Raw genomic sequence first — 17,249 nt, 5'->3', positions numbered from 1 at the left:
CAAACTGAATGAAATGGTGAAGTCTGATGAATCCCTCATTTTTGTTATTTTCTTCTCAGTTGTTGATACGCGTCTATCTATTGACTGTCACTTCATGCTGTTAACCCTCCTGTTGAATTACGGGTCAAAGATGACCCAGGCATCATTTTAACAGCAGAAATAAATCAATTCCCTAAACAATCTTTTGTGTTTTTTTTCTCATTTTCAAGTTTGGCGACTTCTTCCAACAAAAAACTGCACACTGATGAGTGAAAACCGAAACATTCAGAGAGTTTGTGATGAAGATGAGGCAGTTTCATGCCGAATAGATTCGAGGAATGAAGGTAATAGACTTGCTGTATTTTAGAGGTTTAGTGAAGCCGGCTCATTTTTTGACACGGAGGGCGAATGATGTGAAATCTAAGACCGCATTGCACTGCACTTATAGACAAGCACAGGCCAATTTCCCTTCACTTGTTCCCTCAGGGGAATCCCCACCGCCATTTTCAAGCACGCTCCATTTTGTCAAGTAAACGAGGGAAGTTGACACAGACAAACCCTCGATATTGACAGAGGAAGCGAGTCGGCTTCAAACTGTACTGTATGTCCACTCCAGCACCTATGTGTCCCAGAATGCAATGAGATTTAGCCATCACAACAGTGTAGTTCCTAAGTGCTTAAGGGTTTAGGGCAGTCCATACCCATTCAGATGTTCAGCCAGTAGTGGACACTCGAGAAGCGAAATCAATCACGTACATCATAGTGAACGAGACGGAGGGAAGTTAGCGAGTGAAGGGCATCAAATATTAGACTGCAATGCAGCCTGTGACAACACAAGAGTAAAACACTGATCATTGTTCCTCTGTGATACATAAGGCTGAAGTCACTGTAGCGCCCCCTATTGACTGAGGACAAAACAACAACAAAAAACTGAGCACAGAAATCCAGCAATTTTTCAGACACAAGAGATAAAATTCAGACTATTAACAGTACATGTCCTGATATAAGTGTAACCCCAGACCATCACTGCTCATTTTCTTCAGTGTCACCAGCCTCAAATCTGACACAAACCTGCTGTTTCTCAAAACCTCAAATCCTCACAAAAAAGGTAATCATTTGATTCCAATTTTAAATAATTTATTTGATATGACGTAACACTATTATTATTATAATCATCATCATTATTATAAACATGAAGAGCTCTTTCATTAGATTACATTTCTAGCCAAAGTGTGTTGTAATTATTGATTTTTCTCTTTTGTAATTGTTTAATCTGATGGACTAATCTTTTTATTCAATCGTATTATTAAATGGAACGCAGTTTTATTAGACGGAGTGTGTTGCATTATCAGTTTAGTCAACAATCCACTAGTTCTTGCTGTCCTGTGGAATCGAACCCTTGATTTCTGTGTTTCCAACATGCCACTTTACTGGTTGAGCTACAAGAGCAGTAGCATAGCTCAACCACAGCAGCTCATTATGTATCTGTAACTAGGGGGTGCTTTTGACAAGCAGAGGAGGGGTGGAGTTAGGTTTGGGGCGGGGTTATGATTGAGCAGAAAAAAAAAACTGAAAAAAAGCAGGGAGTTCCCTTTATGACTTGTTCTTAATAAAAAGAAAACACTGCTTAGCCTTTAGTGTACAGTACAAAGACAAAAAGTGCTATTTAAATACGTCTTTTTTTCCTACAAAACCATAACAACCAAATGTAGATGATGAAACGCATTCGGCAGAAAAAAATGAGTTTTCACTGACAACAGTTTCATAAACAAGAAGTCACTGGCATTTTCACCTTGAGTTTTGTTGTTAATGTGTTTCAGTGTTTCTTTAGCTGAAACTTAATAACCCCTTTTTTTGTGCTGTTGTTACGAACCACTAAAATTAAATACATTTGAATTACATTGATACATCTCAAAAATACTTTTCATGCCATCACCAACCAAACACTCATTTCATTTCCAACATTATTAACTTGATAACACTAAAAGTTATCATTGTAAAAGCCAAACAGTGGCCCACTGGAGTTCTGTACATTTATTTGTCCATCTCTCTGTATATTTCAGACCACTGTTCATCAGAATACAGATGTTTCGAAAGGACACGTGCAGAAAAACTGCCGTCATGACAAATCAACAGGAAGAGGTAGATGATCAGACTCTCAACTGCAGAGTCAAGAATAAAGGTTTCACCATTCCCTGCATGAGCTCCTGTCAGGTCGAGAAGTGCATTGAGCTCCTTCGAACACAAACTGGTCCACTGTTGTTCAGAAATGGACAGATTATCACACAGTCGGAGGTCACAGACTGGAATCAGATGAGTTTAGCAAGAGAGCCAGTGTGTCTGATCAAGCTAAAACGAGAAAAGACAATAAAGTCCTGCTACGGGGTTTATTTGGGGAACGATTACATCTTGACGGCTCTTCATACATTCCAGTACGCTTGTCCATACGACGCCTATGTTTTCTTCCCCACCAAGAGCTTTGTTCTCATTTATGAGGCAAAGCTTGTTCAAGAACGCCACATGTTTTCTGACAAAGACCAGTGTCTTGTTAAATTACTCGGACAAACCGATGTTTTGGGCAAAGGTTTACAGGACCGCTTCGGTGCACCCGATGCCAGTGATGCTTTATATTTCTACACATTTGATGTAAAAGGACATCTCCAAACACACACATGCAAAGTAGACACCGGTTCCTCGACCAGGAGTCAGAAGAGCCAAGGAAATGAGTTTCTGATGTCCACGGCAGGACAGCCTGGTGAAAGTGGCAACCCTATCTTCAGCTTGAGAAGCAGAAACTGTGTGGGAATATACAAGGGCATCACAGCGAGGAATATAGGAATTGCATCAAAAGTGGATGTCAAACAGCTGAAAGAACAGACAACACCAGGAAGAGCAGATCTGTGCTGTTTCAACATGCTGGACAGGATCTGGTCCATTCTTAAGACTGGATGTTACTGTAGGCCGGCCAATCAGAACCCAATGATCCAGAATGAGGTGCTGGTGGGTCTAATCTGAGGTCAGATGATACTCTCTGTTTAAGCCTGTTTGAAATGAGCAAAATCTGGGCACAAACAGACTGCAAACTACGTGGAGTTAGACTTCCCCAATTAAAAAAAGAGAACCCTTTTGAATGGCTTTTTTCACTTTCGATTTCATAATTGTGTAGTTTTATCAGAGTGAAAAGTGACATTTCATGACATTCAATAGGCTTATGTAAAATGCTGCCTTTAATGTCAAATTCTTCTGAAGAGTATTGCAAAATGTAAAGGATTCATAACAAGGTTTCTTGAATTTTTGTTGTTCAGTGAAACATATTTGTATTTGTGGATTTTGATATAAGTGAATGTATTGGTCCTCTGACAGAAGCACTGCAGGTAAAGTTAGTCAGTGTTGTTTAGGCTGCTGATGTTTGTGCATGTAGAAATGAAATCATCAAAATTATTTTCCATGGTCAAAGAAAGTTAATGATGGGCTGGGCACAAATGTCACTAGCAATCACTGCGAGACTTAAAATGAGTGTGATCCAGCTTTCTCTGTCAGTCTGGTGTTTGCCAAAAAACTCTGAAAACTAAAGTTAGACATCATGCTAGATGCTTGCATTTCAACCACTATGATTTCTATCTGCTAAAATGTTCGATATACAGCAAATCTGATATCAAACTGTGGGATTTAAATTTAAGAACGTACATAAGAATGTATATCTACAGTTCCTACATCCTGATGTAACATTACATTAAAACTAATGTGAACTACACTGTTTGGTACTGTTTGGTAAAAACAGTAGTTTTTACGCATGTAAAAGGAACATGTTGGCACTTGTCAGATTCAGTATACTGTAATATCCATTAAAAGGGTTTTGTCAGTCTCTGATCTTCCTACTGAAAGTCAAACTGTGAGAGAATATTTACATTTGACTAGTTCTTAGGGTCAGGTACCGCTTGAACTGTCTGGTACTGTATCCTAAGGAACCAACTTTGCTAGAGCTCTTAATGAGGGTTGTTTCCTATATTCTCATTGGCTGTGTGAAAGGTCAACACATTTGAAGACAGAAACACTGTGTAACACTGCTGTGATGCCTGTGGAGCTGCCTGTACAATTCTTAATAAAGAAACCAGTACTGTGTTTGTATGTATGTGTGGTTATTTTATAGTTTTTTTACAACAGTAAAGCTTTTTGAAACAAAATGCTGCTGTTAAAAAAAAATACCCCTTAAAAAAAGACACCACTTAGTGCCTTATTTGCACGTTATTTGTTCCTAAAGAATATCTGCATTGTACAGTCTTAATGACAGCTTTTGTACATTTTCATACATTTTATGATGTGTAAGAATTGTTGCATAATGAAATGTAATCATAAGAAATAATTTTCATATCCACAGGCAAACATGAATTCATGTGAACAGAAATTATGATTATAAAATTATGAGATGATGAAATAAAATATTATCAGCTACATTCTACATACTGTATAGGTTTACTATCTGTATTTTTAGGCAATAGCTGGAAAAACGCAACGTTAAATGCAAAACTGTAATTCACTTATTTTGTGTAATCCAGTGATGTTTTTTACAGTTTAAATTTGTGTTTCTCAACCACGCTCCTGGAGGACTACCAGCACTGCATCTTTTGGATGTCTCCTTTGTCTGTCACACCTATTAAAGGTCTTTCAGTCTCTGCTAATGAGCTGATGATCTGAATCAGGTGTGTTTGGTTAAGGTGACGTGGAAAATGTGCAGGGCTGGTGGTCCTCCAGGAATGTGGTTCAGAAACAGTGGTCTAAATCATCATACTCAAAAAACGTTAACCACTGTTATGCTATGGTGTTATGGTATGCATTTCTGTAGTAATGCAAGAGATGATTTTTGCACACTGGAGAAATCTAGATCAATATAAATATACTGTATAATGTAAAGATAAAACTGTCGCTCACCTGTCTAATAAGACACATGCGGGTTTGCCGTCTTTCTCTGCTCCAAGTTTGTCATAAAGCTCCTTTCATCTTGTAAATACCACACTAACACTGATCCTCAGTTGACATTTTCTCCTGTCCCAAAATCTTCTAGAGTCATTCGATTCATCTGTTTTCCAGCCATGAGGTTGCATTTGGCAAAATCACCTGCAGCAAATCATAATGAATAACTGCCATCCATCACAAATGTGCAAAACAAATTACGGAGTGGCATTTTTGAAGCCCCAACTCCTAAAATCTGTCCACATTTCTTCAAGATGCACACTGTATCCATAAATACAAGAAAATTTTAATTTTGTTAACTATATTTGCATTTTATTTCATTTTATTTAATCTTCATTGCTCAGTAAGAACTGATTTTTAATCATTTTGCAGCTGATACAGACAAAATCATATATGGTATGGTCATATATATGAAAATGGCCATCTTATTGAGTCATGTACAAGGCCAGTAATGTGTAAAACATCAGGTATTTACAGTTGAAGTCAGAATGATTAGCCCCTCTTTGATTTTTTTTCTTTTTAAATTATTTCCTAAATGCTGTTTAACAGAGCAAGGAAATTTTCACAGTATGTCTGATAATATTTTTTCTTCTGGAGAAAGTTTTGTTTGTTTTATTTAGGCAAGAATAAAAGCAGTTATTAATTTTTTAAAACCCTTTTAAGGACAAAATTATTAGCCTCTTCAAGTTTTTTTTTTTGATAATCTACAGAACAAACCATCATTACACAATAACTTGCCTAATTACCCTAACCTGCCTAGTTAACCTAATTAACCTAGTTAAGCCTTATGTCTCTTTAAGCTGTATAGAAGTGTCTTGAAAATTATCTAGTCAAATATTATTTACTGTCATCATGGCAAAGATTAAAAAATCAGTTATTAGAGATGAGTTATTAAAACGATTATGATTAGAAATGTATTGAAAAAAATCTGCTTTCCGTTACAGAAAAATTGGGGAAAAAAATAAACAAGGGGTCTAATAATTCAGGCGGGCTAATAATTCTGATTTCAACTGTATATCCTTCATTAAAAATGGAACTGCTTTAAGATGCCTTTAAATTAACTATCAAATAGCAGCATAACTAATCACATATACAGATAAAAACAAACATTTAAAAATAATGCCTCGGTTGCATATTTAAACTCTACGTGCTGAAAAACTTGTAATTTTGGCATTTCTAAATTAAATCAATTAGCTAAGAAAAAATGTTATTTCATACATACACGTTATTAAGGTAGAGTTGGTTTTATATTCGCACATTCATTCAGTGACAACTTGTAAGATGCCATTGAGGAAGGGCTGCAGGCTGTTGAAAAAAAACTGACATCGCGATATTTTATTTTTCAACGATATTTATTGCAATATTGAATATATAATTTGCCCAGATTAAATAATTATGCTAATTAGGAAAGAATTCATAATTTTTCCAATGTTTACATGTTTATCGTATTTCTTTTTTCCATATTTATTTTATTTTCGTGTTGTCACTTGTCACTTTATGTACACTGGAAGCTTCTGTAGCCAAAACAAATTCCTTGTGTGTGTGAAGCACACTTGGCAATGAAACTGATTCTGATTCTTCATTTGAATGATTTCGTAAGGGAGTGCATCTACATAAACAATAATAAACCAATCACACAAATTGTACAGCAACAACACTGTGCAAACAAAATATACAGTGCTATATGATTTTCTGGAGATTATTCTAGATCTATCTAATATTTATATGCACAAATTTAATGATCAAATAACACCATAGTATATATACATACTGTAAACGCAATAAATTTTCTTTAAAGTTCATGCATTTATTTCTTTTCGGCTTAGTCCCTTTATTAACTAGGTGTCGGCACAGCAGAATGAACCACCAACTTATCCAGCATTTACTTTACACAGCAGATGGCCTTCCAGCTGCAACCCATGACTGGGAAACACCCATACACTCTCATTCACACACATACACTATGGACAATTTAGCTTACCCAATTCACCTATCGTGCATGTCTTTGGACTTGTGGGAGAAACCACGAGGAGAATGTGCAAACTCCACACAGAAAAGCCACTTGAACAAGTCGAAGCTTAAACCAGCGACCTTCTTGCTGTGAGGCGATCTTGCTACCCACTGTGCCACCGTGACACTTTCCTTAAAGTTAAAAATGCAATTTAATTTGCCTGAATACTTTTATAAAAACACACATAAATGATAAATGTTTTGGTAACTTCATGGGTTATGGCCTACAGCACTTACTCATTGTTGCTCTTATAGTTGTGTAAATTGCTTCCTTGTCCTCATTTGTAGGTCGCTTTGGATAAAAGCGTCTGCTAAATGAATAAATGTAAAGGTATATTGTGCAGCCCTACATTAAGGTACAGTAAGTGTTATATTCACACATCAGACTGTCTTCCAAATACAGTTTTACAAAAATATTCTTTGCAAATTCTAAATAGTGAAATCACATTAGCAGCCAAATGACTATCCAAGTCAAAGACAATCAAAATACAACATATTGTTCACAGTCAAATAAATAGTGCTTATGTAGTTTTCAAGTCATAGACTACTCAATTTACATTTGATTTCAGACCGAATATTCAAAATACAATGGTAAACAATACCCTGCTGAAAAATCCAGTTTAGGCAGGATGGTTGGCTGGTTTTAGCTGGTCGACCAGCCTGGTTTTAGAGAGGTTTTGGCCACTTCCAGGGTGGTTTCCAGCCATTTCCAGCCTGGTCCTAGCTGGTCAGGCTGGAAAGTGACCAGCTAAAACCATCTAAAACCAGATGCTGGTTTAAGCTGGACATAGCTGGTTTTGGCTGGTTCCCAGCCTGTTCAGCTAAAACCAGGCTGGAAATGACGTGAAACCAGCCTGGAAGTGGCCTAAACCCTAAAACCCGACTGGTCGACCAGCTAAAACCAGCCAACCATCCTAGGCTGGTTTAAGCTGGAGTTTTCAGCAGGGTAAAGGGGGTTTGACACTGACAAATGTGAGGATATAAAACCAACTTTACCTCAATACCTCTTGTTTCCATATTCATCTGCTAAGTTACTTGTTCTTGGATGGACTGTGAGTGAATAAATAAGTTGTTCATTTGTTTTCTGACAAACGGATGCAAGTACTAATTTTTCTGTTTGTTTGTATGACGTTCGGCATATACAGTGATTTTGAGTGGAAATACCGTGCTTTAATGTTTACCTGATAGCTTCACGTATCGACTGGCGTTGTTCTCAATAAATAGCGCCCACTGTAAGAGAAAACCGGTGTAAACCTTTACTTTATAACGCTATTTTTTTTTAACAAAATGCAATGAAGTCGGTTTGTCTTGAGTTCATTACTCGAGGCGTTTAAGTGTAGCGTTACGTTGTTGCCATCTGGCGGTCACAACATAAAATTACACTAACAAATAAACATTCTCGCTCACAGGTTTAGCTGTTTATTCTTTATAAATACTTGATTTTATTTGTAAAAAGAAAAAAAAACGAGTGAGTGAATTGGAGCAAGTCGATGTTTGTGTTTAGCTGGTTGATGATAAATCCAGATGGATTAACAGACCTTCGGTCAGACCCTGTGATGGTTATTTAAAGTTCACCCAAAAATGAAAACTCTGTCATTATTTACTCATCATTTACTTGTTACAAACCTGTTTGAGTTTCTTTCTTCTGCTCAGTACAGAAAAGGACATTTTGAAAAATCTTTAAAACTTTAACAATTTGCTTCCATGTCATGTTTTTACTGTGGAAGCCAAATTACACTGATTTTGAGTAGAAATAATGAGCTTTAATATTTACCTGATAGCTTTACGTATCAACTGGTGTTGCTCTCAATAAATGGCGACCGCTGTACGAGAAAAACCGGTGTAAAACTTGACTTTATAACGCTCTTTTAAAAAAATGCAGTGAAGTCGGTTTGTCTTGAGTTCATTACGCGAGGCGTTTAGGTGTAGCGTTACGTTGTTGCCATCTGGCGGTCACGCCATAAAATTACACTAACAAAACATTCTCGCTCACATTAGGTTTAGCTGTTAATTTGTTATAAATACTTAATTTTATTTGTAAAGGGAAAAGGTCCAAGTAATTCAGGGTTATGGCACTCATACAAAATAATAATAAAACATAAGTCTGCATTTTTGGCTCTTACACAGTTTATTTATGTAATTATTGCTTAACTATTGGATGTATTCAAGATGTTTTATATTTAATGTGTTACAGCAATAGTAAAATATGAAAACAAAGGCAAAAATAGAGAAAAAAGATAATATAACTTTAATGAACACACACAGAAAAAGATATAAAATGCAATACAAGAGGTTGTTGAAAGATTAAAATACAGAAATAATAATAAAAAAAAAACTATCTGGCACAAATATCTGTTGTCTGTGAGCCCACAGATTTGGCTGGATTTTGATTTTGTGTGGGATGCCAAAAGGTTTTCTCAAACTCTTGTGCAAGGCTTTTAAAACAAGTACAGTGTGATTATATGCGTGTTAATATAATGTAACCTTTTGCTTTGGCTATATGTGTTTAGAATTAGTATTGATTACATATGTATACAATATTTGTGTGTACTGTATATAGTGCTAACGAAAATAGCATAGGCACCTCTGATATTTGATTCACATCACAGCCCAGTTTCTATTTGATTTAATTAATTGCTATTTAGATTTTCTAAAGTTCAGAGGTTATGAGCTGTGCTTTTTAATAATCGAAATCAATCAATTTATAATTCTGGCTAAAATTCTGTCTGCTTTCTCTATAAACCTATATTTTTTATACTGTTATTGTGTATTTTCACACAATGATTTACCATCACATTGATAAAAATTAGCAAAATACTCTGTAATGGTGTCCAGTTTTGGTTTTAAGGATATAACAACAATGGACTAAAAACTGATTTTATTCTTTTTTAAGTTTTGTGTAAACACATTGATCTGTTATAATGACTAAAAACCAATGACTGTAAAAAATATGGACGACGCGACAGCCCTTTTTCCCACTGAACGCCTTGAGGGCAAAACGCCTGCTTGACGGGCACAAACTGTCGCAAAAGACCGCTGAAATTGGAGCCAGACATGCGCAGAAGGATTGTCTGATGGAGCCAGAGGAGGAGCCGCGAAAATGAGCAGAGTCGAGCTTCCAATCAAACGCTTTATGTAAAATCAACTACGCCCCCCGAACTTCTCAGCATGCGTTTGCTGTCATATCAACACAAATGGATGTAATAACGTTAACAAATATGAGGGTTTTATATATTCAATCGCGCCAGCTCCAGGCCGCAGCGCATAACTTTACTCGCGGCGTCGCGGGCTGATTCCGGCTCGCATGCGGCAGCGCCTGCTCGCTCGGCCGCCGCATCTGGCTCGATTGACTCGGACTGGAATCGGGCAGTGAGTCCAGGCATCCGGAGTAGGTCCAGCAGAGGTAACATTAGTCAGTCTGAGCTCTAAGAGATAAGTCTCCGGCAGGCGAGAATCTAGCCGGAACTGTGTTTTGCTATCTGGGTGGCTAGGCGTGTATCAGCAAACTAATAAAGCCCGAAAAAAGCCCTGAACTTAGCGAATAAACAGTGTTCCACCAGGATCATGTATGTCAGAAACTATAGTTTACTGCTGAACTCATTTTGTCATGGTAAAATAACACAGAAATCGAATAATAACATTTCAGTCTACTTCAGTCTCCTGCCGAAGCTCAGACGCCGCGCTTTGAGAAACTGTAAATCACAGCTGTCAATCACATTGACACGCCCAGCATTAAATTACTGCTAAAAACAAACTGTTTACAAAAATGAAGATCTGCACCTATTTCAGCACAATAACCAGTGCCTTAATCGACCAGAACTATCTTTCGGGACATTTTATTGCAAGTGTAATATTTTTTTTTATTTGGGCTCAAGTCTCCTTCATTAACACGGAGGAGGCGGGCTTTATGACTTGTACTGCAGCCAGCCCCCAGGGGGCGATCTAACGGCCGAAACCTTCACTCAAACGTAGGCTTGCGGCACACTTGCTAAAAACACTCTTTTCTGCATGCCAGGCCAGTAGATGGCGATGCCTAAAAAAACACAGCATACTTTTGCCCGCATATAAACGGCATGCACTAAATGGGCTCTATGCACGGCGGCGCGTGACGCATTTCCGGTAAAATTTAAGACCCCGAGCCTACTTCCGCCGATCGTACAGTACAGTGCTACAACAGGAGCGCTACTGATAAAAACGAGTAATGTTTTGGACAGTTGTCTTAATGTTTTATTCCATTATAGCCCACTTATATATGTTTATGTCAGCTACATAAATATGACATCTAAACGTTTAAAAGTGTCATTTCAAAGACGTGAGAACAGTACTTGTAGATACCACTGCTGTGTTCAGCAATGCACAGCGTCAAAAATTGAACTCTTACCTTAGTTTCCACACGTTTCCAAAAGACAAAGTCGTGCAGAAGAGGTGGGTTGTTGATATTAAACGTGAGAATTTTACAGAAACAGAAAAAAAACAAGAGTGTAGCTGACAATTTCAGTCTAGAAAACTGATCGAGGCTCGAGTGCCAACCGGATGCAGACATTTAAAGAAAGGAGCTTTTATGGCAAATAATAGTTTATTTTCATTGCCTTTGAAGTAAAAAAAAATGAACATTAATATACATAAACATTTCTTAAGCTACTTTCTAAGTGCAATTTTTTAATTCAGAATAAAGACCTTTATTTTATTCACTGTACATATAAAATATAATTCACTGTATGTAATTTGAAATAAATTGTCAAAAAAATGTAACATTTTGAAAAAAATATTTTATTCAGATGAACAGAAAAAATGACATTGAATCAGTTGTTTTCTTGAATCAGGTGCTTCTTCTGTAACTTGTGCATAGAGAGGTATTTGGGCTTATACGTATTAAATAAATAAATAAATCACCCATCTGTTTCATGGAACTTAACACATAATTGATCCATTCCAAACAATTGTTCATGTGACAACACACATTACACATTTCAGAGTAATGGGCTGTCTGGAAAAGCAAAGCAACCAAATGTTTGCATATCCCACTCTCAGCCACACAAGAGCAGGAGCTATAAACTAGCAGACGATGGCATGGATCTTCTGACGGATGTCCGCTCCAGGATGAAGTTACACATAAAATTTTCTAGCTCTGAATCTCATAATGTTACCTAGAAAACAGAAACAAGAATATTAATAGGTTTTTTTAATAGAGTCATTAAAGGCAGATCACTCAAAACTGAAAATTCTATTTCCTCATCCTTCACTTGTTTCAAACCTGTTTGAGTTTCTTTCTGATGTTTAACACAAACAAAAATACTTTGAAGAAAGCTGGAAACTTGCAACCACTGATATTCATAGTAGTTCTTTTTCATACTATGGAAGTCAATGGTTACAGGTTTTCAGCTTTCTTCAAAATATCTTCTTTTTAAAGGCATCTGCAGCAATATCATCAGATTAAACTACACAGTAAATAATTAATTTAAATTATTTAAAAGTAGCTCCCTTTAGTCACACTTTAAAATAAAGTTTCATTAATTAATGTATTTGCTCACTATTAAAATAACTATTTAATATTTAATAGTTAACATTGTTAAACTAATTTACTAATGAATAAAAATCCAAAGTCATGCTTGTTAACATTAGCTATTACATTGTGAGTTAACAAGCACAATGAATAAGCATTTGTTCATTAATGTAAAAAACTAATAAATATTGCAATAGACAAATTGTTGATGTGAAATTAACTAATGACACCTTATTGTTTTGGGTCACCCTCCCATTTAATTACAATGTTATCGACTAAATAGAAAGCATGCTATCTACACTGTTACACTGCATCTGTCATCTCCACTGTTTCAGCAATAAATATCAGCATTGACACAGTGCTATTTGTCTGTTGTGGATGGAACGGCATTGTATTATTTTATTCCTAATATATCTTGCTCAATAATCATGCTTACAAGCTAAGACAGCATCTGTGTTTCTGTAATTATCCGAACTGAATGGGACAGAATTTCACATGTGTATGCTGTCCTACTCTCAGCTGGTGAGGAGACTCCGATTTCTTCATAGACCTATCGGTAGTAATGAGCTCTCACTGAGATCTTATTCCGGCCCTGTTTTTACCTGACACTTTGAGACAGAATTACATACACATATGATTACTTTTACTTACGTGATAAAGCTGCAGATGGACGGATCGTAAGAGTATTAACGCTAAAGTTAGCCTTCAGGCTAGCTGAACTTACCTTCATAATTGCACAGGTAGGAAGATGCATACAACTTGAAACCCTTCTCAAGCTTTGCTCTGCGGTGTTGTAGAGCACATCCGGACAATCATTTGCACATCGTTGACCATAATTTACTCGCAAACAGCGAGTAAATATTGACGACTCTGCCATAATACTGTTTACCTCCGCTTAAAATCACCCAGACCGGAAGCTGGACCGCGGCCTTAGACAAAACGCGGAAGTAACGCGTGCATATAGCCCATTCCAGGGGTTTCATTACCACGACGTAAAATGGGCGTGGCTCGGTCGGTGTTTGGGAAACGCCCCCTTAAAAAAAAAACAATACTGAGAGGTCACCGATCATGCGCAGTACAGGTTCTTTTTTAGCGCGGTCATTTCAAACAGGATGATTATGGATAAAGAACCTACCGCGGTGGATAACGAGGGAAAAAAACAATCATACAGGTTATTTTTTTGTTTTTATAATCTTATATTTTAAAGATTTCATTAGCAAAACCGGCTGACCTCGTTTTACTCCGTTTTTCTGTCTCTGGGCTTTTGTACTTCCATTTTAAACCAAATAATAATGGTTGTGGTAAGATTAACCGTGTTTTTGTAGTTTAAAATATGGTATTCAGTCATGTTTAAACAAATAAATACCACATTTTCTGTAATAAATCGTGGTTAATTTTTCTTTCTCGATCTTATTCATATTTTATTATATATATTACATATATTATATATTATACATAAATTATATCATATTTATTTTCTATTTTTATTTAAAGTCATCATACACAAAACAACTGGGATCAGGACAGGTATCTGATGTTAACTAATATAAAAGTGATCATACATGAAACCCCTGGGATCAGGACAGGTATTTGATGTTAATATATATAAAAGTGATCAATGATCATACATAAAAACCCCTGGGATCAGGACCGGTATTTGATGTTACTGTATATAATATAAAAGTGATCATACATGAAACCCCTGGGATCAGGACAGGTATCTGATGTTAATATATATAAAAGTGATCATACATGAAACCCCTGAGATCAGGACAGGTATCTGATGTTAACTAATATAAAAGTGATCATACATGAAACCCCTGAGATCAGGACAGGTATCTGATGTTACTGTATATAATATAAAAGTGATCATACATGAAACACCTGGGATCAGGACAGGTATCTGATGTTACTGTATATAATATAAAAGTGATCATACATGAAACCCCTGAGATCAGGACAGGTATCTGATGTTACTGTATATAATATAAAAGTGATCATACATGAAACACCTGAGATCAGGACAGGTATCTGATGTTACTGTATATAATATAAAAGTGATCATACATGAAACACCTGGGATCAGGACAGGTATGTGATGTTAACTAATATAAAAGTAATTATACATGAAACCCCTGGCATCAGGACAGGTATCTGATGCTACTGTATATGATATATAAAGTATTTGACACAAAAGCCGTGGGATCGGGACAGGTATCTTAAGTTATAACAGTATTAATGTAATCTGAGAGGTATCTTAAGTTAATTTGTTTAAAATAACATACACTGACTTCACATGAAACCCCTGCGAATACGTACAGGTATCTGAATCAAACGGCTGTTTTCACAATCTGCGCATGATCCGTGACCTATGCAAATTCACATATAGGCCACGCCCACTCGATGACGTAGTAGCGGTTACGCTGTACTGAAACCCCTGGAAAAAAGTGCCTGCCCATATAAACTGGAAATGCTCAGTATTTTAACAAATTCACATTTCTGTAGTTGACACAGATACAACAACAGTATTGTTTTCTAACATACACTCATAAAATGCATTGGTCAAGTAAATAAATGGCAAAAATCCATAAAAGTTTAACATTTTTAGATGAACACTGTGTTGAGTAAACATAACCTCAGATTAGTGGCTCTTCATCAGACCCTGTGATAGTTATTAAAGAGATGATTTACCCCAAAATGAAAATTCTGCCATCATTTACTCATCCTTTACTTGTTACAAACCTGTTCGAGTTTCTTTCTTCTGCTCAATACAAAATAAAAAGACATTTTGAAAAATCTTTAAACCTGTAACCATTGGCTTCCAAAGTAATTGTTTTTACCATGAAAGTCAATAGTTACAGGTTTTCAAATTTTTGTCTTTTGTGTTCAACAGAAGAAAGAAACTTAAAGTTAAACTTTACAGTTTTCCTCAGTGGCTTCGGTGCATTTCACACAACACGATTTACATTTGCACAACAGTTAATGCATTTTTCAAAACATTTGTGCACATCATAGTAGCAGTAACTTATTCCTTCTAACAAATTGCAAATGCTTTTGGACATGCATCAACAGCTTTTATACAACTCTCTGCTGTTTATAACATTATCATTTGCTTATGTCATGTCAGTGAAAATTAAATGAACTTGTGAAGACTGAATAGCTACTCCATATAAAACTAATAGTCCTCATTTCATTACTTCAGTCATCACATACAAAAATGTTGAGCTAGTTGTCAAAATCTGTCAAGAAAATTTTATAACAAATTTAAATCTTTTTTCCCCCCGAAAATGTCGTTTAAATTGAACAATTTCATGAATGATTTACTGACTTATATATGTTGTAGGTTGAGATCCAATATGTTCTGCAATATTTTTCACAGATGTGCACAGCTCCACCTAGAGGAAGTTTGTTTTTTGTAAATAAGGGTGTATTTATTCTTTTACACAATGCTGTGAATATATTAAAAAAGCAAAGATCATATGCAGTAAAAATGTGAAACATACATATTCAGTGTCTTGTACTCAGATACTTCACTAAATGCACTGATGTCTAACTTTACTGTAGTTTTCAAATGGCTCTGCAAATAGTATATAGTGCTGTCTTGAGCATTTTTAGAAACTGTCACCAAAATCTGACTTTTTTGCGTTGGGACAAATTTACAGAGTAAACTCATAATGAAAACATGACAAAGCCATTTGACTATCTTGTTCATAAACAATAGTGTCAGGACTTTTCATCTTGATGAGACTGACACTTTCACTGACATCAATACTTGCTTTTGAGGAGTGAGCTATCCATTTTGAGCAAGTAACACGCTTTTGCAGGTTATCAACAAGGTTTTGCCGTTTGTACTAATTGTTTTGAGAAATGCATTAATTGTTGTGCAAATGTAAATAGTGTTGTGAGAAATGCACCAAAGCGACTGAGGAAAAACTGTAAATCATACAGTCACCGGTCTTTAAAACCCATCCAAATGAAAACCTTTCACTGTACTTTATGGTTAAACTTAGCGATGACTCCACAAATCATATGTTCAGAACTATAATACCAACTTGACATTGCAAATTCTGCGATGTGACTATTGCAGATTCACACATTGCGATACCGATGCTGAAACGATATATTGTGCAGCCCTAAATATATTATAAGAAATTTTCATCATCTGAAAGCTTCAATTACTAATGACAAAGCTACTATGGATTTTGTGTCTCTACAAGGCAAGTAAACTACCTTGATGTCAAAACGACACCAAAATTGGTATAAAAAACGTCAAAAATTGATTACAGGACAGTCGTTTTTTTACACCAATGTTAGATGTCAATTTGACGTTGTTTTGACGTCAAGGTAATGACCTGACATCAAATCGATTCACATTTTGATGTGTTTTTTGACGCCAATGTTAGATATCAATTTGATGTCGTCTTGATGTCAATTCAATGTCGTCTTGACACGTCCAAAATTTTGTAATTGACATCAAATCGATTTTTTGACATGTTTTTGTTGTTGTTGTGACATCAATGTGCCCACTGGGTCACATGATGTTTATACTATAACATTATCCTATAATTTATCCATACCTCTTGTTCTAATCTCTAAGTAGAATATGAAGGACCTACATCGACACTCCTTTTCTCATTCATTCTGGGCATTGAATGCTTAGTCTTGACCAAGGAGCTGAACTTGAGGAAGTTGTTGACGATTATGGGCACTGGCAGAACGATAAGCAAAACCCCGACCATTGCACAAAGGAATGCTACACATTTGCCTTGCCTTGTTACAGGCAACA

At 36.2% G+C, this 17,249-nt stretch overlaps 2 protein-coding genes and 1 long non-coding RNA gene across 3 annotated transcripts in view; all 3 read right to left on the bottom strand.

Annotated features, from left to right (window-relative positions):
* The window catches only part of LOC137489268 (receptor activity-modifying protein 2), a 73,229-nt gene extending 64,933 nt beyond the window's left edge, over positions 1 to 8,296 (bottom strand). The window contains exon 1 of the mRNA XM_073941092.1: positions 8,142 to 8,296. The gene's annotated coding sequence lies outside the window, so the exon portion shown is untranslated. The remainder of the gene's footprint in view (positions 1 to 8,141) is intronic.
* Positions 8,297 to 11,709: 3,413 nt separating this feature from the next.
* Positions 11,710 to 13,372, bottom strand: LOC103909772 (uncharacterized). The gene is made up of 2 exons (XR_659855.3): positions 13,188 to 13,372; positions 11,710 to 12,107 (listed from the first exon to the last, which is right to left on the bottom strand). It is a non-coding gene; the product is annotated as an uncharacterized lncRNA (long non-coding RNA).
* A 1,789-nt stretch (positions 13,373 to 15,161) lies between these two features.
* si:ch73-334d15.4 overlaps positions 15,162 to 17,249 on the bottom strand; it is a 6,823-nt gene continuing 4,735 nt past the window's right edge. The window contains exon 3 of the mRNA XM_001336488.8: positions 15,162 to 17,249. This exon is cut by the window's right edge and continues 607 nt beyond it. Coding sequence (XP_001336524.4) covers positions 17,056 to 17,249 — 194 coding nt within the window. The 3' untranslated portion in view covers positions 15,162 to 17,055.

This window comes from Danio rerio, chromosome 24 (assembly GCF_049306965.1).
Source record: "Danio rerio strain Tuebingen ecotype United States chromosome 24, GRCz12tu, whole genome shotgun sequence".
In the NCBI taxonomy this organism is placed as follows: domain Eukaryota; kingdom Metazoa; phylum Chordata; class Actinopteri; order Cypriniformes; family Danionidae; genus Danio; species Danio rerio.
Note: the sequence above shows the minus strand (reverse complement) of the source record. Positions and strands in the feature narration are given on the sequence as shown.